Source organism: Coregonus lavaretus (genome assembly GCF_964263955.1).
Source record: "Coregonus lavaretus genome assembly, chromosome: 4".
NCBI lineage: Eukaryota > Metazoa > Chordata > Actinopteri > Salmoniformes > Salmonidae > Coregonus > Coregonus lavaretus.
In genome coordinates this window covers 74,045,111-74,068,713 of record NC_139991.1, presented here as the reverse complement: position 1 = coordinate 74,068,713, position 23,603 = coordinate 74,045,111, and the positions used below count along the sequence as shown (strand labels likewise).

At 44.3% G+C, this 23,603-nt stretch overlaps 1 protein-coding gene across 1 annotated transcript; it reads left to right on the top strand.

Annotated features, from left to right (window-relative positions):
* The first annotated feature begins 201 nt into the window (after positions 1 to 201).
* On the top strand, positions 202 to 23,342 carry sptlc1 (serine palmitoyltransferase, long chain base subunit 1). The gene is made up of 15 exons (XM_084158991.1): positions 202 to 284; positions 2,240 to 2,347; positions 2,463 to 2,557; positions 2,907 to 3,000; positions 3,891 to 3,963; positions 7,739 to 7,871; positions 7,977 to 8,106; positions 8,774 to 8,863; positions 9,170 to 9,277; positions 9,507 to 9,602; positions 15,632 to 15,728; positions 16,393 to 16,447; positions 19,986 to 20,103; positions 20,291 to 20,364; positions 22,007 to 23,342. Exons 1-15 carry the CDS (start codon positions 231 to 233, stop codon positions 22,098 to 22,100), a joined length of 1,419 nt encoding a protein of 472 aa, XP_084015117.1. The 5' UTR covers positions 202 to 230; the 3' UTR covers positions 22,101 to 23,342.
* Positions 23,343 to 23,603: the final 261 nt, after the last annotated feature.

Genomic DNA, 23,603 nt, shown 5'->3' with positions numbered 1-23,603 from the left:
TGTTGTTGTTGTTGTTTTTATCGCACTGCTTTGCTTTATCTTGGCCAGGTCGCAGTTGTAAATGAGAGCTTGTTCTCAACTGGCTTACCTGGTTAAATAAAGGTTAAATAAAAAAATATTGCGCTTTCGTAAATTCATCAGTGAAATCGGAGTAGATGGCCAGAGTGAATTTACGAACGAACCCTTCATTTTATAGACGATGACGTTGACCATGTGATCAGATAACCAAGATGGCGTCGGGGCAACAGTGGGTGTTAGTGGAGATGGTACAAGCACTCTACGAGGTAATTTGTCTTTATTTATATACTTTCTCTTTAAAGTTGTAGATTTATTCTGTTCCGTTACAACATAATGTCTCGTATGTTGTTTGTGTATTAAACTGCGAAAAAAGAGAGAAACGATAGAAAACTCCTGTTCAGGAAGTGTAGTTCATATTGTTACCAGACATGATTTACAATATTTTAGCCAATAGTCTTTCGTGTCAGGGGTGCGTCGCGTTCGATTTTGTAGTATGGGCCAATCTTAGTGAAATATTTTCAGCAAAGGCGTTTCAAGAGATACATATGAAGTGAGCTGTGGTGATTTTATAACACAACTAACCACTACATACATTTTCCATTATCTTAATTTCGAAACGCACGTATTTCGTTTTTTTTTCCACCTGTTCCATGTCGAGGACATATTTTGATATTTTGATCGTTTTGGGGTTGAGTTTGTTCCAAATTCATTGATCACCATAGAACTTATGTTCTGTTCGAAGGTAAAACAGCCAAATATTTAATGTAAATGTGAATCGATTCTCAGTTGCGGTACGGTTCTAGAAACATAAATCCCTCTACTTTCATGTCACATCTAAATAATTTAACAAATGATAAATACACACATACTGTACACCGTTTTAACAGTTGCAGCCGAGTATTTTTCAGTGACAATACGTTTGTCGCGTCTGTCTTCCGTTCACACACAGGTGTTCGGAGATGCAGATAGTTAATTAGCACAGGTAGTCTTCCATCTGTTTTCTGTAAACAAGCGCTGTAACATGACAATATGGCTGTGTGGGAACCCCAACCCTAAAAAGGTGTGTATCAATTTAAAAATTATTTCTCACTGATTTGAAAGAGAAGATCCTAATGCTCCAAAACCGTACCACAAGCAATGCGTGTTAATGTTCAAACCGAGTGTTGGGGCTCTTTAAAAAAAACTCCCTCGTACAGACTCTTATGTGTAATGTAATGGAACTGAGAGTCATGATCAAGGGCTGACCTAACAGGTATAGTAGGCAGCTGTGCTTGTCATTTGTTGGAACATGTCAGCATTGCTCTTAGTTAAAATGGAAAGACAATATACCTATTACTGCTGCTCTTTAATTATTTGTTACTTTTTTTCTTTTCTTTTTTCTTTTTTATTATTTCTTAAAATTGCATTGTTGGTTAAGGGCTTGTAAGTAAGCATTTCACTGTAAGGTCTACACCTGTTGTATTCGGCGCATGTGACAAATAACATTTGATTTGATAAGAGTTGAGTTCAACTTTGCAAGTAAAATGAGTTAGGGCACATTTACTTGAGAGTAGTACACTTATCAACCACTGCTTTACATGGTTTGGGAGAGGAGAAGAGGGATGGGAGGGTGGATTCATTTCTAAGATACTGTAATGATCCTAGCGTTGATGAGCACGATTACCGCTCTCCCATGGGAGCTAGCCTAGTTGTCTTGGAGCAGCCGGACCATGTCCAGCTCTGGAACCAAAGATATCAATTCACCCCTTGATTCATGAGACGGTAGCATGAGGTTTAGAGTTGTGAATTGCAGGCAAAGCCATTTCCTATTAGGCTACCTTTTAGCCTACACGTCACAAGGCTAGGTCTACATTAACAACTAAGGAGTAAGGTTTTTAAATGACAGAAGATCCCTGATCTGTATGACAATGACCCTGGCGTTAATAAGCACGATTTATATTGTGATAATCAAGGGTGGTTGGTTCAATTCACACCTCGATTCAGAAGCACAATGAGGAATGAATTGAACCGATTAGGGTCGGCTCCAGAGACGGAAATGCTCCAAGAAAGCAAAGTCCCTTGGGGAGCAGTAATCGTTTTCATCACTATGGTGTTTAACACAAACTAAATAAATTGTTTGGAAATAATACTATTTAAAAATTATAAAATACCCTACCTGCTCAAACCTACTATGCAAGGGAGTTTTGCAATGGACCCAGAATTGACCTATGTCTCTCCTCAGGCACCTGCCTACCATCTGGTCCTGGAGGGGATCCTCATATTGTGGATCATCAGACTCCTGTTTTCAAAGACGTACAAACTACAGGAGCGTTCAGACCTCACGGAGAAGGTAGAGGGAAATGGTTTCACCCCACCTGGGAGTGCATAGGACACTCTGGGTGGAAATTCTGTGTGGAACTATTTCTGGCACAATGTGTTAACTCCATAGTGTTTGTCTATAACAGGAAAAGGAGGACTTGATCGAAGAATGGCAACCAGAACCCCTTGTCCCTCCTATGTCCAAAGACCATCCTTCCCTCAATTATGACATAGTCACTGGGTAAGCTAATTATGCTTTCTTGACTGTTTCTGAAGTGCAGTGAAAGATCTCACAGCCTTTACTGCAACCTCTTTCCAAGTAGGCTAATCTAGCCGATTTTTGCTTTACGCAGTACAGTCAAATAAATACCTGGGTCATGTTCAGTAGGGCACACCGTAGCGAAAACTACAATATGTGGTCTTGTTGTACAAGTTAATGTTGTACATGATTTCAAAACAGTTTAAGCTGTTTTCTGCCTACTGAACGGTACCCAGGTCTAGCGGTCTACCTCACTTCTCTGAGATTGCATTCTAGCATAAAGTGAACCTTGTGTTGTTTTTAGCTAATAGCAGGGTGTTTTATTTTACAGCCCGCCAAGCCACAAAATCATTGTAAATGGAAAAGAGTGCATTAACTTTGCTTCATTTAACTTCTTGGGTCTCCTTGACAACGAGCGAGTGAAGGTCGGTACTATTTTAAGTAGAAGCACGCCTTTTTGTTTGTTTTCTAAGCTATTAGCCATTTTGATACAATTCAATTTTGTTTAAATGTTGGCACAGTACAATGCTAAGGACATGAGCTAAATACTTTTGTGGAGAAAAATTGAAACAAAAACAATCATTCAGTAATCATGGCTGTTTCTCAACCTGTTTAGGTTACTGTACCCCAAATTACATTTTACTCTGCCTGCCTCGGTTCAACCGGTCGGGACTATTATTCATTTGACCATTAGGCCTATGTTTTTACACGACAAATGATGAAATATCCCATGTTCCGATATGAATGATCCATATGCCAAATACCTCAATGGGTACTAGGACCCTATGTTGACAACCACTGGTGTGTCTCTTGGGCTTAACCTATAGACAAGTTGGTTGTTTAGCAACATAACCGACACATGCGCAACTATGGGCCAAAACAGACGGTTGGTTTATATTGTTGACAACGTGTAAACTATATTTATTCTCCTGTCCAATGTTTATTGAAAACATAAATGAATTTGCACAATGAGCACTTGTTGTCTCTCAAATACATCGTTAAAGTTGTTGGTTAGCTAGCTAGCAAATTTTAGCCATATTGGCATTGACATGAAATCAGTCAAAACACCTCAAAACAAGACATTGTATCAAGACCAAGAAACTAGCTGAAATGAGTTACTTATGATTCCCCACATGACAGTTTCTTGTCATTGTTGGTAGCTATCTGGCCATCCAGAATCACAACAACTCACAGACTTCTGCCCCATTTGAAGCGTGCATCACCACACATGCCTATAGCAGCAATGCATATGTGTAGAAGGACAAAAGCATTTAAATGAATATAAAGAGCTCTATTTCCCCTTCTTCTCTGACAGCAAAAGGCCTTGACTTCTCTCAGGAGGTATGGTGTTGGTACCTGTGGTCCAAGAGGGTTCTATGGAACCTTTGGTGAGTTGCTCTAAAGAAAAGCCATGCTCTGAGAATGGCGCCGGAGGAGATGGCTGCCGTTTTACGGGCTCCTAACCAATTGTGCTATTTTGTGTTTTTTTCGCGTTGTTTGTAACTTATTTTGTACATAATGTTTCTGCCACTGTCTCTTATGACCGGAAAAGAGATTCTGGATATCAGAAGAGCGATCACTCACCTCGAACTGGACAAATATTTTTTTCTTTATCAAGTCGGACGCAAAGGATTTACGATACAGGGGACGCAGGTCCGGGTGCCTTGCTAGAATTCGTTAGCGAGTGGGTAACCCGCCTCTACCATCCGTCCTATTGGCCAACGTGCAATCATTGGAGAATAAACTGGATGAGCTCCGTTCAAGACTATCCTACCAACGGGACAATAGAAACTGTAATATCTTAGGTTTCACTGAGTCGTGGCTGAACGACGATATGGATAATATGCAGTTGGCTGGTTTTTCCGTGCATCGGCAAGACAACAGCTGCCTCCGGTAAGACAAGGGGTGGCGCTCTGTGTTTTTTTGTCAATAACAGCTGGTGTGCGAAATCGAATACTAAGGAAGTCTCGAGGTTTTGCTCGCCTGAGGTAGAGTGTATCATGATAAGCTGTAGACCACACTATTTACCAAGAGTTTTCATCTATATTTTTCATAGCTGTCTATTTACCACCACAAACCGATAACCGATGCAGGCACTAAGACCGCACTCAACGAGCTATATAAAGCCATAAGCAAAAAAGAAAATGCTCATCCAGAGGCGGCACTCCTAGTGGCCGGGGACTTTAATGCAGGGAAACTTAAATCAGTTTGACCTAATTTCTACCAGTATGTTATAATTCTATCCTCCTGATTCCTGCTTACAAGCAAAAACCTAAGCAGGAAGTACCAGTGACTCGCTCAATACGGAAGTGGCCAGATGACGCAGATGCTAAGTTACAGGACTGTTTTGCTAGCACAGACTGGAATATGTTCCGGGACTCATCCGATGGCATTGAGGAGTATACCACCTCAGTCACCGGCGTCATCAATAAGTGCATCGATGACGTCGTCCCCACAGTGACCGTACGTACATACCCCAACCAGAAGCCATGGATTACAGGCAACATCCACACTGAGCTAAAGGGTAGAGCTGCCGCTTTCAAGGAGCGGGACTCTAACCCGGACGCTTATAAGAAATCCCGCTATGCCCTCAGACAAACAGGCAAAGTGTAAATACAGGACTAAGATTGAATCCTACTACCCCGGCTCCGACGCTCGTCTGATGTGGCAGTGTTTGCAAACTATTATGGACTACAAAGGGAAGCCCAGCCGTGAGCTGCCCAGTGACACAAGCCTACCAGACGAGCTAAACGACTTCTATGCGTGCTTCAAGGCAAGCAACACTGAAGCATGCATGAGAGCACCAGCTGTTCCGGATGACTATGTGATCACGCTCTCCATAGCCGATGTGAGTAAGACCTTTTAAACAGGTCAACATTCACAAGGCTGCATGGCCAGGCGGATTACCAGGACGTGTGTACTCCTAGCATGCGCTGACCAAGTGTCTTCACTGACATTTTCAACCTGTTCCCTGGCCGAGTCTGTAATACCTACATGTTTCAAGCAGACCACCATAGTCCCTGGGCCCCAGAAAGTGAAGGTAACCTGCCTAAATGACAACCGACCAGTAGCACTGACGTCTGTAGCCATGAAGTGCTTTGAAAGGCTGGTCATGGCTCACATCAACACCATCATCCCGGAAACCCTAGACCCACTCCAATTTGCATACCGCCTCAACAGATCCACAAATGACTCAATCTCTATTGCACTCAAGACTGCGTTTTTCCCACCTGGACAAAAGGAACACCTACGTGAGAATGCTATTCATTGACTACAGCTCAGCGTTCAACACCATAGTTCCCTCAAAGCTCATCATTAAGCTAAGGACCCTGGGACTAAACACCTCCCTCTGCAATTGGATCCTGGACTTCCTGACGGGCCGCCCCCAGGTGGTAAGGTTAGGCAACAACACATCTGCCACGCTGATTCTCAACACGGGGGCCCCTCAGGGGTACGTGCTTAGTCCCCTCCTGTACTCCCTGTTCACCCACGACTGCGTGACCAAGCACGACTCCAACACCATCATTTAAGTTTGTTGATGACACAACGGTGGTAGGCCTGATCACCGACAACGATAAGACAGCCTATAGGGAGGAGGTTAGAGACCTGGCAGTGTGGTGCCGGGACAACAACCTCTCCCTCAATGTGACCAAGACAAAGGAGATGATCGTGGACTACAGGAAAAGGAGGACCGAGCACGCCCCCATTCTCATCGACGGGGCTGTAGTGGAGCAGGTTGAGAGCTTCAAGTTCCTTGGTGTCCACATCAGCAGCAAACTATCATGGTCCAAACACATTGGCATTGGTCCTCAGATCCTCAAAAAGTTATACAGCTGCACCATCAAGAGCATCCTGACTGATTGCATCACCGCCTGGTATCGCAACTGCTCGGCCTCCGACCGTAAGGCAATACAGAGCGTAGTGCGTATGGCCCAGTACATCACTGGGGCCAAGCATCCAGCCATCCAGGACCTCTATAACAGGCAGTGTCAGAGGAAGGCCCTGAGAATTGCCAAAGACTCCAGCCACCCTAGTCATAGACTGTTCTCTCTGCTACCGCACGGCAAGCGGTACCGGAGCGCTAAGTCTAGGTCCAAAAGGCTTCTTAACAGCATCTACCCCCAAGCCATAAGACTGCTGAACAGATAATAAAATGACTACCCAGACTATTTGCATAGTTTTTTTTTTTACACTGCTGTTTATCTATTGTGGTAAACCATGGGGTGTTTGGTTGAGCGTGCAGAGATGGACACAGAGAACACGACTTTACTAGGCAACGAAAATAAAGTTAACAAAATAATTCAGGGTTGGCTCTGTACTTCTTCTCATACTCGGCTCTGTGCCTCCGGGAGCTTCGTTCCCCTTCGTAGGCTCACTCCTTGCCTCTCTCTTTGTCCTCTTCGTGGAGTGCCACGGTGCTCCCTTTATGTGGCCTGCACGGCTGACTGGCACTCTCCCTTAATTACCTCTACTTGGCCCATCAGCGCCAGGGTGCCCAGCCCGTGTACTCGCAGCAGAGGGAGACAACGTCGCAGCACATACCTCCCCTCTATCACCAACCCCCGGGGATACCACACTATGCATAGTCACTTTACCCCTACCAACATGTACATATTACCTCAATTACATTTTAGTCATTTAGTAGACGCTCTTATCCAGAGCGACTTACAGTTAGTGAGTGCATACATTTTCATACTGGCCCCCCGTGGGAAACAAACCCACAACCCTGGCGTTGCAAGCGCCATTCTTTACCAACTGAGCTACAGGGGACTACCTCAAACAACCTGTGCCCCCGCACATTGACTCGGTACCGGTACCCCCTGTATATAGCCTCGTTATTGTTGTTTTATTGTTGCTCTTTAATTTTTGACTTTAGTTTATTTAGTAAATATTTTTCTTAACTGCATTGTTGGTTAAGGGCCTGTAAGTAAGCCCTTCACTGTAAGGTCTACACCTGTTGTATTCGGCGCATGTGACAAATCAAATTTTATTTGCACCACAGTTCAGTTATCCTCTGAGTATTTCAGATCAACATGTATCAACATGTTCAAATGTAGACCGAAGGGTTCTCAGTCTGAACTTGTACGTACATGTCAGTGTCCTTTTTTATTTTGTGTTGTTCCATTTGTCTCCATAACTCTGATGTTTTTCGGATCCTTCCAGATGTCCACTTGGAGTTAGAGGATCGTTTGGCCAAGTTCATGAAAACAGAGGAGGCCATTATCTATTCCTATGGCTTTGCAACGATAGCTAGTGCAATACCTGCCTACTCCAAGAGAGGAGACATAGTGTTTGTGTAAGTGTTTCTCTCACATCCCCATTGGTTCAACAAGCCAACTAGTCCTACTTGAATTTATTCTCCAACAAGCATTTTGTATCATATTTATTTTGATCTTTCCAGGGATGAGGCGGCATGTTTCTCCATACAAAAGGGTCTCCAAGCCTCCCGCAGTTTCATCAAGTACTTCAAACACAACGACATGGAGGATCTGGAGAGACTGCTCAAAGAACAGGAGATCGAGGATCAGAGGGTTAGTCAAAGCAGGCCTGCTGCCATTTTGTCAACACCATCCACTTGACCAATCTCTACATCCTGATTCTCCACGCTTTTTCTAAAGTGTGCACTTACATACTCAGTGGGAGTATCTCAATTGCATTTACTTGCGTCCTCTCTCCCCACCTCCTTATCAAAATCCAGGGGAGTGATCTCTGACCTCATCCATTGTGTTTTGAGAAGGAAGCATGGAGAGAGGATGCGGGGAATCAAGGAAATGCCATTGAGATTCTCCCACTGGCATGGATTTAAAAGTATAGGAAAGGTGTACGTTTTTGCTGAGGGGAGTTTCCACCATTGTTAAATTCATGACGGGAAGTGCACACTTCAGAAGAAGGGTGGAGCATTGGGACGTAGACTCTTGTTGCGTCCCAATAATGTCTCCTTCTTACTGAAGCTTGCGCTTGTTCACTAGTCCCCACATTTAAAAGCATTGGATTGGTGTAGGTATATACCAGTCATTTCCTTTCAAATCCATGAAGGAAAGCGAACAAGTGCACTCTTTGGGGAGCGAGATTATTGGGACGCAACGTATGTGTGATGGCTGCCACCATTTTGTTTCAACACCATCCAGTTGACCTGTATGTGTGTGGAGGCCATTTTGAAAGTCACACTTATCAAACCTATCTTGTTTTCTGCTGTAGAATCCTCGGAAGGCCCGAGTGACCAGGAGGTTCATCGTAGTGGAAGGGCTGTATATAAACACTGCAGATGTTTGTCCCCTTCCAGACCTGGTGAGATACCCAATATGGTTCCATTATATCCCAAGATAGTTTACCTTTTTTACTGTTGAGTTGTGCAAATCAATTATTGATTCCCGTAGATAGAGCCATGTGTGTCATGTGGTACTTTGTAACAATGGTACTTAATTCATGGTTCATGTTATACAGTATTTTGATCAAAGTGTCAACTGCAGCTGTGTCAATGAGCGCTACCCCCTTTTTTCACTTTGAGTCCATGGGACAGGTTTCTAGCACGTTACAACAGAACATAGTGTTTGGTATGTTCCACCTTCATCTCATATTTCTATTGGCCACCAGGTGAAGCTGAAGTACAAGTACAAGGTCCGCATCTTCCTGGAGGAGAGCATGTCATTCGGAGTGTTGGGAGAACACGGCCGAGGGGTCACGGAACACTTTGGGGTCAACGTGAGTAGTACGCCACCCAACCCCATATGATGGATTAATCTGGGTCATGTTCAGTAGGCACCAAACGGAAGACAACTGACGGAAACAGGGAGGGACTACCTGGTCAATTAGAAACGCTTACTTCCATTTTCTGTTGCAAAATGTTTTTTTAAGTATTTGATTTGGTGCCCTAGTGAACTGTGTGGTGCATCTCACTACCCTCCCTTTGGTTCCTGTTTGTCATTTTCAGATTGACGATATTGACCTTATTAGTGCCAACATGGAGAACGCTGTGGCTTCCATAGGCGGCTTCTGCTGTGGAAGGTCGTTCGTCATAGATCATCAGGTATTGATAATGGTCTTTTTACAAGTTGGAGTGAAGTGCTTCCCAGTCCTAGTCTTGGAAACTGGTTTTGGTCCCCAAACTGTCTGTTGTTATTTTCAAAGGACACACACTTGGAACACTTCCCATAAGCAGGTTACTCACACGCGTGTAACATGTACAGCTCTGCTTTGAAGGAGGAAAACATATATATGTTTGTATACAGTACGTGCGCTGTACATGTATGACTGTTAGTGTCCTCATGATGGCTTTGGCTATCTGTGTCGGAAAATTGACTTTTGAATACTGACTGCTTTGATATGGTTGTTTTATGAAACGGACAAGTCATAGTATAGGAGAAGTATTTCAGGCACACTTGATTCCGCTTAAATTATTCCGTTAGTTCCGGGCAAACAAGATAATTTGCAGCATAGATCATTTGTGTTTGTCAGCATCTGTCAGGCCAGGGATGCTGTTTCTCTGTGTCTTTCAGGCCAGGGATACTGTTTCTCTGTGTCTGTCAGTGTCTTTCAGGCCAGGGATACTGTTTCTCTGTGTCTGTCAGTGTCTTTCAGGCCAGGGATGCTGTTTCTCTGTGTCTGTCAGGCCAGGGATACTGTTTATCTGTGTCTGTCAGTGTCTTTCAGGCCAGGGATACTGTTTCTCTGTGTCTTTCAGGCCAGGGATACTGTTTCTCTGTGTCTGCCAGTGTCTTTCAGGCCAGGGATACTGTTTCTCTGTGTCTGTCAGTGTCTTTCAGGCCAGGGATACTGTTTCTCTGTGTCTGTCAGTGTCTTTCAGGCCAGGGATACTGTTTCTCTGTGTCTGTCAGTGTCTTTCAGGCCAGGGATACTGTTTATCTGTGTCTGTCAGTGTCTTTCAGGCCAGGGATACTGTTTATCTGTGTCTGTCAGTGTCTTTCAGGCCAGGGATACTGTTTCTCTGTGTCTGTCAGTGTCTTTCAGGCCAGGGATACTGTTTCTCTGTGTCTGTCAGTGTCTTTCAGGCCAGGGATACTGTTTCTCTGTGTCTGTCAGTGTCTTTCAGGCCAGGGATACTGTTTCTCTGTGTCTGTCAGTGTCTTTCAGGCCAGGGATGCTGTTTCTCTGTGTCTGTCAGTGTCTTTCAGGCCAGGGATACTGTTTCTCTGTGTCTGCCAGTGTCTTTCAGGCTAGGGATACTGTTTCTCTGTGTCTTTCAGGCCAGGGATACTGTTTCTCTGTGTCTGTCAGTGTCTTTCAGGCCAGGGATACTGTTTCTCTGTGTCTGTCAGTGTCTTTCAGGCCAGGGATACTGTTTATCTGTGTCTTTCAGGCCAGGGATACTGTTTCTCTGTGTCTGTCAGTGTCTTTCAGGCCAGGGATACTGTTTCTCTGTGTCTGTCAGTGTCTTTCAGGCCAGGGATACTGTTTATCTGTGTCTGTCAGTGTCTTTCAGGCCAGGGATACTGTTTCTCTGTGTCTGTCAGTGTCTTTCAGGCCAGGGATACTGTTTCTCTGTGTCTGTCAGTGTCTTTCAGGCCAGGGATACTGTTTCTCTGTGTCTGTCAGTGTCTTTCAGGCCAGGGATACTGTTTCTCTGTGTCTGTCAGTGTTTTTCAGGCCAGGGATACTGTTTCTCTGTGTCTGTCAGTGTCTTTCAGGCCAGGGATACTGTTTCTCTGTGTCTGCCAGTGTCTTTCAGGCCAGGGATACTGTTTCTCTGTGTCTGTCAGTGTCTTTCAGGCTAGGGATACTGTTTCTCTGTGTCTGTCAGTGTCTTTCAGGCCAGGGATACTGTTTCTCTGTGTCTGCCAGTGTCTTTCAGGCCAGGGATACTGTTTCTCTGTGTCTGCCAGTGTCTTTCAGGCTAGGGATACTGTTTCTCTGTGTCTTTCAGGCCAGGGATACTGTTTCTCTGTGTCTGTCAGGCCAGGGATACTGTTTATCTGTGTCTGTCAGTGTCTTTCAGGCCAGGGATACTGTTTCTCTGTGTCTTTCAGGCCAGGGATACTGTTTCTCTGTGTCTGTCAGTGTCTTTCAGGCCAGGGATACTGTTTCTCTGTGTCTGTCAGTGTCTTTCAGGCCAGGGATACTGTTTCTCTGTGTCTGTCAGTGTCTTTCAGGCCAGGGATACTGTTTCTCTGTGTCTGTCAGTGTCTTTCAGGCCAGGGATACTGTTTATCTGTGTCTGTCAGTGTCTTTCAGGCCAGGGATACTGTTTCTCTGTGTCTGTCAGTGTCTTTCAGGCCAGGGATACTGTTTCTCTGTGTCTGTCAGTGTCTTTCAGGCCAGGGATACTGTTTCTCTGTGTCTGTCAGTGTCTTTCAGGCCAGGGATACTGTTTCTCTGTGTCTGTCAGTGTCTTTCAGGCCAGGGATACTGTTTCTCTGTGTCTGTCAGTGTCTTTCAGGCCAGGGATGCTGTTTCTCTGTGTCTGTCAGTGTCTTTCAGGCCAGGGATACTGTTTCTCTGTGTCTGTCAGTGTCTTTCAGGCCAGGGATACTGTTTCTCTGTGTCTGTCAGTGTCTTTCAGGCCAGGGATACTGTTTCTCTGTGTCTGTCAGTGTCTTTCAGGCCAGGGATACTGTTTCTCTGTGTCTGTCAGTGTCTTTCAGGCCAGGGATGCTGTTTCTCTGTGTCTGTCAGTGTCTTTCAGGCCAGGGATACTGTTTCTCTGTGTCTGCCAGTGTCTTTCAGGCTAGGGATACTGTTTCTCTGTGTCTTTCAGGCCAGGGATACTGTTTCTCTGTGTCTGTCAGTGTCTTTCAGGCCAGGGATACTGTTTCTCTGTGTCTGTCAGTGTCTTTCAGGCCAGGGATACTGTTTCTCTGTGTCTGTCAGTGTCTTTCAGGCCAGGGATACTGTTTCTCTGTGTCTGTCAGTGTTTTTCAGGCCAGGGATACTGTTTCTCTGTGTCTGTCAGTGTCTTTCAGGCCAGGGATACTGTTTCTCTGTGTCTGCCAGTGTCTTTCAGGCCAGGGATACTGTTTCTCTGTGTCTGTCAGTGTCTTTCAGGCCAGGGATACTGTTTCTCTGTGTCTGCCAGTGTCTTTCAGGCCAGGGATACTGTTTCTCTGTGTCTGCCAGTGTCTTTCAGGCTAGGGATACTGTTTCTCTGTGTCTTTCAGGCCAGGGATACTGTTTCTCTGTGTCTGTCAGGCCAGGGATACTGTTTCTCTGTGTCTGTCAGTGTCTTTCAGGCCAGGGATACTGTTTCTCTGTGTCTGTCAGTGTCTTTCAGGCCAGGGATACTGTTTATCTGTGTCTGTCAGTGTCTTTCAGGCCAGGGATACTGTTTCTCTGTGTCTGTCAGTGTCTTTCAGGCCAGGGATACTGTTTCTCTGTGTCTGTCAGTGTCTTTCAGGCCAGGGATACTGTTTCTCTGTGTCTGTCAGTGTCTTTCAGGCCAGGGATACTGTTTCTCTGTGTCTGTCAGTGTCTTTCAGGCCAGGGATACTGTTTCTCTGTGTCTGTCAGTGTCTTTCAGGCCAGGGATGCTGTTTCTCTGTGTCTGTCAGTGTCTTTCAGGCCAGGGATACTGTTTCTCTGTGTCTGTCAGTGTCTTTCAGGCCAGGGATACTGTTTCTCTGTGTCTGTCAGTGTCTTTCAGGCCAGGGATACTGTTTCTCTGTGTCTGTCAGTGTCTTTCAGGCCAGGGATGCTGTTTCTCTGTGTCTGTCAGTGTCTTTCAGGCCAGGGATACTGTTTCTCTGTGTCTGCCAGTGTCTTTCAGGCTAGGGATACTGTTTCTCTGTGTCTTTCAGGCCAGGGATACTGTTTCTCTGTGTCTGTCAGTGTCTTTCAGGCCAGGGATACTGTTTCTCTGTGTCTGTCAGTGTCTTTCAGGCCAGGGATACTGTTTCTCTGTGTCTGTCAGTGTCTTTCAGGCCAGGGATACTGTTTCTCTGTGTCTGTCAGTGTTTTTCAGGCCAGGGATACTGTTTCTCTGTGTCTGTCAGTGTCTTTCAGGCCAGGGATACTGTTTCTCTGTGTCTGCCAGTGTCTTTCAGGCCAGGGATACTGTTTCTCTGTGTCTGTCAGTGTCTTTCAGGCCAGGGATACTGTTTCTCTGTGTCTGCCAGTGTCTTTCAGGCCAGGGATACTGTTTCTCTGTGTCTGCCAGTGTCTTTCAGGCTAGGGATACTGTTTCTCTGTGTCTTTCAGGCCAGGGATACTGTTTCTCTGTGTCTGTCAGGCCAGGGATACTGTTTATCTGTGTCTGTCAGTGTCTTTCAGGCCAGGGATACTGTTTCTCTGTGTCTTTCAGGCCAGGGATACTGTTTCTCTGTGTCTGTCAGTGTCTTTCAGGCCAGGGATACTGTTTCTCTGTGTCTGTCAGTGTCTTTCAGGCCAGGGATACTGTTTCTCTGTGTCTGTCAGTGTCTTTCAGGCCAGGGATACTGTTTCTCTGTGTCTGTCAGTGTCTTTCAGGCCAGGGATACTGTTTATCTGTGTCTGTCAGTGTCTTTCAGGCCAGGGATACTGTTTCTCTGTGTCTGTCAGTGTCTTTCAGGCCAGGGATACTGTTTCTCTGTGTCTGTCAGTGTCTTTCAGGCCAGGGATACTGTTTCTCTGTGTCTGTCAGTGTCTTTCAGGCCAGGGATACTGTTTCTCTGTGTCTGTCAGTGTCTTTCAGGCCAGGGATACTGTTTCTCTGTGTCTGTCAGTGTCTTTCAGGCCAGGGATGCTGTTTCTCTGTGTCTGTCAGTGTCTTTCAGGCCAGGGATACTGTTTCTCTGTGTCTGTCAGTGTCTTTCAGGCCAGGGATACTGTTTCTCTGTGTCTGTCAGTGTCTTTCAGGCCAGGGATACTGTTTCTCTGTGTCTGTCAGTGTCTTTCAGGCCAGGGATACTGTTTCTCTGTGTCTGTCAGTGTCTTTCAGGCCAGGGATGCTGTTTCTCTGTGTCTGTCAGTGTCTTTCAGGCCAGGGATACTGTTTCTCTGTGTCTGCCAGTGTCTTTCAGGCTAGGGATACTGTTTCTCTGTGTCTTTCAGGCCAGGGATACTGTTTCTCTGTGTCTGTCAGTGTCTTTCAGGCCAGGGATACTGTTTCTCTGTGTCTGTCAGTGTCTTTCAGGCCAGGGATACTGTTTCTCTGTGTCTGTCAGTGTCTTTCAGGCCAGGGATACTGTTTCTCTGTGTCTGTCAGTGTTTTTCAGGCCAGGGATACTGTTTCTCTGTGTCTGTCAGTGTCTTTCAGGCCAGGGATACTGTTTCTCTGTGTCTGCCAGTGTCTTTCAGGCTAGGGATACTGTTTCTCTGTGTCTTTCAGGCCAGGGATACTGTTTCTCTGTGTCTGCCAGTGTCTTTCAGGCCAGGGATACTGTTTCTCTGTGTCTGCCAGTGTCTTTCAGGCTAGGGATACTGTTTCTCTGTGTCTGTCAGTGTCTTTCAGGCCAGGGATACTGTTTCTCTGTGTCTGTCAGTGTCTTTCAGGCCAGGGATACTGTTTCTCTGTGTCTGCCAGTGTCTTTCAGGCTAGGGATACTGTTTCTCTGTGTCTTTCAGGCCAGGGATACTGTTTCTCTGTGTCTGCCAGTGTCTTTCAGGCCAGGGATACTGTTTCTCTGTGTCTGCCAGTGTCTTTCAGGCTAGGGATACTGTTTCTCTGTGTCTGTCAGTGTCTTTCAGGCCAGGGATACTGTTTCTCTGTGTCTGTCAGTGTCTTTCAGGCCAGGGATACTGTTTCTCTGTGTCTGCCAGTGTCTTTCAGGCTAGGGATACTGTTTCTCTGTGTCTGTCAGTGTCTTTCAGGCTAGGGATACTGTTTCTCTGTGTCTGTCAGTGTCTTTCAGGCCAGGGATGCTGTTTCTCTGTGTCTGTCAGTGTCTTTCAGGCTAGGGATACTGTTTCTCTGTGTCTGCCAGTGTCTTTCAGGCCAGGGATACTGTTTCTCTGTGTCTGTCAGTGTCTTTCAGGCCAGGGATACTGTTTCTCTGTGTCTGCCAGTGTCTTTCAGGCTAGGGATACTGTTTCTGTGTGTTTCTCAGCGTCTGTCAGGCCAGGGATACTGTTTCTCTGTGTCTGCCAGTGTCTTTCAGGCTAGGGATACTGTTTCTGTGTGTTTCTCAGCGTTTGTCAGGCCAGGGATACTGTTTCTCTGCCTCCCTGCCCCCCATGCTGGCTGCTGCCGCCATAGAGGCCCTCAACATCATGGAGGAAGACCCAGGTAGATGACACACACATTCACTCGCAACAGGGATTCTTCCAAACACACACACACACGCACGCACCATATCTTACACTTACAACAATTATTTGCCCCCTGATATTCATGTCTGTCAACTAATTAGTTTACTACATCCTTATTAAATGACTCCAGACATTCTTTGACTATCCCCTGATTGAATTGGCAGCGCTTCAGTGAAACACCATGTGATCAATTTGAGTTTCTGATCCAAACCACATGCACTGTTCACAACCTGGACGGCTTTTGCTCTCCTCCAATAAAGAGGTTTCTAGGAATGGCAGTCCAATTTCTAAGTGTGTATGTGCGTGTGTCCAGTGTGAGTTATTGTCAGTGTTTTGTGTTATTAGGTGTGATTGGTGCTTGAACAGTACATTTGTGTGTGTGTGTGTGTGTGTGAATGCTAAGTATGCTTGCGTGCGTGTGTGCACTCACGCGTCTTACAGCGTGAGATGAGCTGAGGTCGAGTGCACTTAGCACTGCCGAGCAGACCCCGGTCTCACTCCGTGTTGAAAAGGCGCCAGCCACACACTGGCCAAGGTAAACTAATTACTGTACGACAGCTGGAACTTGGCTCGCCTGGTGCCTCAATCTGAGAATGAAAAATACCCTGGATGCTGAACCTTTCACTCCTCTTGTGTTGTAGACATTTTTACCATCCTGAGGGAGAAGTGCAAATGCGTCCACAAAGCGTTGCAAGAGTAAGTTAAGTTGATTTTTGTCCTGGGAAAGGAATTGTGATTATGCATGGTCCTGTGAACTTTCCATTGAATGATAAGATCCAGGCCTTCTTAATACATATTTTTTGATTTAGTTTGATATTATAACATGATATACGATTAGCGGCGGTTGTACAGGTTTTTTTTTTTTTTTTGTGTGAATTTTGTTATCATATTCTGAGAATATACATCAATGTATTTTTTTTGTTGTTGAAACTTTGCTGTTTCTAGTAATTTGGTGAAAATATATGATACAACATTGATTAGTAAGAAATTGTTGCTGTTGTACACACATCATTGGTATCAAACAGTTCCTTTCAATGAAGATGGATTGGCCTCCGTAAATACATTGTAGAGCAGCTGTGAAGTAAGTGGGGTCCCTTTTTGCCGAACACAGTTTCTTGCAGCCTGTGGCCTAGCAGTCAGGTTGTTCCCATTATATTAACACTGGTCGTTACGGTTGAGTGGGGGGGGGGGGGGGGGGAGAGTGAAAACAATACATTGAAACCAAACTCAAGAAAACACTGAATATAGGCACGGTATGGGAGTAGTTAAAGCAAGACGCAGACATTTTTGGTAGTTTATTACACTTTTTAACAATGAGATGTCCACACGCAACGCACTGCTCTCACAAAACCTTCCCTTTTTTACAGTCTTTGCTCAACCTTGGTGCGGGATCCTGTGGTTATCCATATGTGTTTTTTTTTTTACACATTTTGAAATCCTATACACCAAACCAATAACAGCAGTCTCTCGCATGTCTCTCTGTTTTCCATGGATTCTCCTCTGTCCCTGCGAAGGGTCCCATGGTTTCTGCTTAGCGTCTCTTCCTCTCGTCTGGCAATAGGATATCTCATAGGAGACGACCTCCTAGTTTTGGGGCTCACGCGTCTCTCGTATCCAGATCCACCCTGCTTATATTGGCTGTCCCTATACCGTAGCTAGGCTATACATCAGAGCACAAAATCAGTCTTGTTCCATGGGGATGTAGTGAGTATTTAATATCTGACACAATGTACTGGGAAGTTAATAAAGGGGTCAATGTGATTGCACCGTTGGAACACTTCCAAACAGGATTTACCCCAGTGTTTCCATCTACGCGGGCCGGCACCCATGTCTCACTGGGCCATGGCTCCGGCGGATCTGCTCTCACTTGGGGCCAAAGCCAGGCCACTGGTACTTTTCAGCTGTCATTTACATAACAATGGCTAACTGTGAACTTTAACACCTTCTCACAAAGCAACTGTTTTAATTATACAGAGGTTGTTGATTCTGCTCACCACAAGTCCTCACTGTCAGCCCTAGATATGGAAACACCATGTCCCCAGTATAACATCAGCCCTAGATATGGAAACACCATGTCCCCAGTATAACATCAGCCCTAGATATGGAAACACCATGTCCCCAGTATAACATCAGCCCTAGATATGGAAACACCATGTCCCTAGTATAACATCAGCCCTAGATATGGAAACACCATGTCCCCAGTATAACATCAGCCCTAGATATGGAAACACCATGTCCCTAGTATAACATCAGCCCTAGATATGGAAACACCATGTCCCCAGTATAACATCAGCCCTAGATATGGAAACACCATGTCCATATCAGCCCTAGATATAGAAACACCATGTCCCTAGTATAACATCAGCCCTAGATATGGAAACACCATGTCCCTAGTATAACATCAGCCCTAGATATAGAAACACCATGTCCCCAGTATAACATCAGCCCTAGATATAGAAACACCATGTCCCCAGTATAACATCAGCCCTAGATATAGAAACACCATGTCCCTAGTATAACATCAGCCCTAGATATGGAAACACCATGTCCCCAGTATAACATCAGCCCTAGATATGGAAACACCATGTCCCTAGTATAACATCAGCCCTAGATATGGAAACACCATGTCCCTAGTATAACATCAGCCCTAGATATAGAAACACCATGTCCCTAGTATAACATCAGCCCTAGATATGGAAACACCATGTCCCCAGTATAACATCAGCCCTAGATATGGAAACACCATGTCCCCAGTATAACATCAGCCCTAGATATGGAAACACCATGTCCCCAGTATAACATCAGCCCTAGCTATGGAAACACCATGTCCCTAGTATAACATCAGCCCTAGATATGGAAACACCATGTCCATATCAGCCCTAGATATAGAAACACCATGTCCCTAGTATAACATCAGCCCTAGATATAGAAACACCATGTCCCCAGTATAACATCAGCCCTAGATATAGAAACACCATGTCCCTAGTATAACATCAGCCCTAGATATGGAAACACCATGTCCCTAGTATAACATCAGCCCTAGATATAGAAACACCATGTCCCCAGTATAACATCAGCCCTAGATATAGAAACACCATGTCCCTAGTATAACATCAGCCCTAGATATGGAAACACCATGTCCCCAGTATAACATCAGCCCTAGATATGGAAACACCATGTCCCCAGTATAACATCAGCCCTAGATATGGAAACACCATGTCCCCAGTATAACATCAGGCATAGATATGGAAACACCATGTCCCCAGTATAACATCAGCCCTAGATATGGAAACACCATGTCCCCAGTATAACATCAGCCCTAGATATGGAAACACCATGTCCCCAGTATAACATCAGCCCTAGATATGGAAACACCATGTCCCCAGTATAACATCAGCCCTAGATATGGAAACACCATGTCCCCAGTATAACATCAGCCCTAGATATGGAAACACCATGTCCCCAGTATAACATCAGCCCTAGATATGGAAACACCATGTCCCCAGTATAACATCAGCCCTAGATATGGAAACACCATGTCCCCAGTATAACATCAGCCCTAGATATGGAAACACCATGTCCCCAGTATAACATCAGCCCTAGATATAGAAACACCATGTCCCTAGTATAACATCAGCCCTAGATATGGAAACACCATGTCCCCAGTATAACATCAGCCCTAGATATGGAAACACCATGTCCCTAGTATAACATCAGCCCTAGATATGGAAACACCATGTCCCCAGTATAACATCAGCCCTAGATATGGAAACACCATGTCCCTAGGATAACATCAAGGTGGAACACTGGTGTTAATGTGGAAAAGCAGCACTAGAGAACCTCCTTTCCTTGTAAATAGCTTCCCAAAGCTGAAATCTGCAGCGACGCTAAAAGGGAAGCATGTTCAGAGTTATGACCACAGGGTTGCTAAGAATTCTTCTTTTCCCAGAAGTCTGTAGGGAGAAAGCACTTTAAATGCAATATGTGTTAGATATTGGGAAATTCGGTGTTGGTTTCTCAAGGGTTTTAAGACTCCAAAGTAAAAGTCCTTTCAAAGTTGTAGCATTTAACTGGAACCAAAGTGACCCTAAAGGGACTATTTAGCTTTTTTTTTCTCCTTTTTTTTTTTTAATGTATGATTTGGTGAAAAAATGTTTTCCAATACAGACTCTTTATTCTGCTGTGAAATATGTATCTACACTATTCTCATGTACATGTGGTCTCTGCATTGCAGAAGTCCTGGGCTGAAGGTTGTAGGGGAGTCGTATGCCCCTGCTATTCACCTGCAGCTGGAGAGGAGCTCTGGATCCAGAGACACTGACGTGAGGATGCTTCGCAGCATCGTAGATTACGTAAGAGATCCACATTATGTATGAAATATTTAGAACCACTAGTGTCTTAATGATAAACAAATGGCTTTACTATGAGTTTCAATTTAAAAATGGTTCTTGAGTGTTGCTCATAAGTGAGTGTTACATTACATATGAAGGAAGTACTGTAGAGATGTGGATATCATGAGTTTTGTTTTTCATTGACCAGTGTTTGGAGAGACGGATCGCCCTCACCCTAGCTCGGTACTTGGATAAAGAGGAACGCTTTCTCCCTCCACCTTCGTAAGTTTTTCAAATGTATATAAACTCAGCAAAAAAAGAAACGTCCCCTCACTGTCAACTGCGTTTATTTTCAGCAAACTTAACATGTGTAAATATTTGTATGACCATAACAAGATTCAACAACTGAGACATAAACTGAAGAAGTTCCACAGACATGTGACTAACAGAAATTGAATAATGTGTCCCTGAACAAAGGGGGGGTCAAAATCAAGTACTGCAGTGCATCTCCTCATGGACTGCACCATATTTGCCAGTACTTGCTGTGAGATGTTACCCCACTCTTCCACCAAGGTACCTGCAAGTTCCCAGACATTTCTGGGGGGAATGGTCCTAGCCCTCACCCTCCGATCCAACAGGTCCCAGACGTGCTCAATGGGATTGAGATCCGGGCTCTTCGCTGGCCATGGCAGAACACTGACATTCCTGTCTTGCAGGAAATCACGCACAGAACGAGCAGTATGGCTGGTGGCATTGTCATGCTGGAGGGTCATGTCAGGATGAGCCTGCAGGAAGGGTACCACGAGGGAGGAGGATGCCTTCCCTGTAACGCACAGCGTTGAGATTGCCTGCAATGACAACAAGCCCGCTCCAGAGTACAGGCCTCGGTGTAACGCTCATTCCTTCGACGATAAACGTGAATCCGACCATCACCCCTGGTGAGACAAAGCCACGACTCGTCAGTGAAGAGCACTTTTTGCCAGTCCTGTCTGGTCCAGCGTTGGTGGGTTTGTGCCCATAGGCAACGTTGTTGCCGGTGATATCTGGTGAGGACCTGCCTTACAACAGGCCTACAAGCCCTCAGTCCAGCCTCTATCAGCCTATTGCGGACAGTCTGAGCACTGATGGAGGGATAGTGCGTTCCTGGTGTAACTCGGGCAGTTGTTGCTGCCATCCTGTACCTGTCCCGCAGGTGTGATGTTCGGATGTACCGATCCTGTGCAGGTGTTGTTACACGTGGTCTGCCACTGCGAGGACGATCAGCTGTCCATCCTGTCTCCCTGTAGCGCTGTCTTAGGCGTCTCACAGTACGGACATTGCAATTTATTGCCCTGGCCACATCTGCAGTCCTCATGCCTCCTTGCAGCATGCCTAAGGCACATTCACGCAGATGAGCAGGGACCCTGGGCATCTTTCTTTTGGTGTTTTTCAGAGTCAGTAGAAAGGCCTCTTTAGTGTCCTAAGTTTTCATAACTTTGACCTTAATTGCCTACCGTCTGTAATCTGTTAGTGTCTTAACGACCGTTCCACAGGTGCATGTTCATTAATTGTTTATGGTTCATTGAACAAGCATGGGAAACAGTGTTTAAACCCTTTACAATGAAGATCTGTGAAGTTATTTGGATTTTTACGAATTATCTTTGAAAGACAGGGTCCTGAAAAGGGGACGTTTCTTTTTTTGCAGTTTTATATATTTTGTATATATTTTTTAATATATATATATATATATATATATATATATATATATATATATATATATATATATATATATATATATATATATATATATATATATATATATATATATGGTTATGTATGCAGTTTTTTTTTATGACGTCATATCTATTGGAAGTTATCACAGCATTGAAAGATGACATTTGCCATGACACTGCTGAATGTGTTCTGACGGTCCAACTGTCTGCAGGATCCGGGTAGTGGTCACCATCGAGCAGACAGAAGAGGACATTGAGAAAGCTGCATCCTGCATCAGAGAAGCAGCTCTGGCTATCCTCAAATGATTCCTGGTTCCTGACCAACGAGACATGAAATTCTCCGTTCTCAGAGTTTGCCGACATTCCCAGGATTCAACTCCAGGCTTCGCAGAGCATCAATAGAGAGGGAAGTTGGAAAGGTCCGTCATGGCATAGCCAGGTGTGTTCCTCCACAAACTCGAGAAGACTCGATAGGTGGACAACACTCCGTGAGGAGCATTGTCGATTTTTAAAAAAATCAGATTATATCCTTTTTGCAGCTACTTATTTTATTGACCTCATTTGCTGGCGATCCTCATTCACCTTCTCACATCTAAATGAATGTAAAATGTGGGCCTCGTCACCCAACCGTCATTCAGTTCACTATCTGTTTGAATTAAGGTTGCAAGTCTTAACTAATAAACAATTAAATATTTGAAACCAAGAGCTGTATCATTTTGTAAGTTAAATTACTTTTTTTATATATATATATACGGTATTGTAACACCGTTTTTCTCTCTTTTGTTTTTGTTTTTCATATACTGACACAAACCAAATTGTGTATATTATGATTTTCCCGCTTTTGACCAAATGTTAGATTGTATTCCAAAAAGCGTTTCATATTATCGCACTGCGTTGTATGAAATGCACCTATTTATGTTATGTTTTGTCTTGTATACAAATTAATATTTTATTACAAGCGCTCACTGATTTTTAAGCCTTGCAAGATTGTTTCTCTTTCACATCTCACCAATCGCCCCACTTGCCATCATGGCTAGGTCAGCCTGCATTGACACCATGACGGTATGTATCATTGGGGATTTGGATTATTATGTTAAGTTAGGCTCTTTGAACGTATTACATATTTGTTCTGTTACTAATCATTAAGTAACTTTTCTCTGTGTTTTAAGTGTTAAAAATTATTTGCGGTTTGATTTGAACAGTTCATTTTCTTCATTAGATCACGAATGATTGTTACACAGGTGAAATTTGTATGCAAACCATTCTATGTAATTTGAGATAGTTTTAACATGCCAACTTGAATATAAATATTTGCACTGTATTTGCACTGTGATGCACATCAATCTCATTTTCACTTTGAAGCCTATTGTTGAGTAACATAATGACACACTACTGAATAACAAGCTAGTGTCACCTTTTTGTACCACACACATACTCACTGGTTCATTTATACAAAATCCAATATGCAGTATATTATGTGCCTTTGTTGCTAACTGTGCTATCAATTTGAATGACTATTAATCAAATAAATGGGAAAATTGTGACTTAGTTCTGAGGCTATACAGTTTGTTTACGTTTACATTGTTTACAAACACTGGAGTAAAACAAGCTTATATTTTGGGTTCTGATGGGAAACGACAGTTGAATTAAAGTTCATGAGGATGTATACGTTATAGTCTTCAAGAATCAATGGGTATATGATTAATGTAAAAGTCCCAAAATGTATGTAGCGATCGCATATTTCGCCTTTAAGTGTTAGTAAAATCATTGTCAAAAAAAAAACGTTCGTTGATGGAGGTATCGACCAAT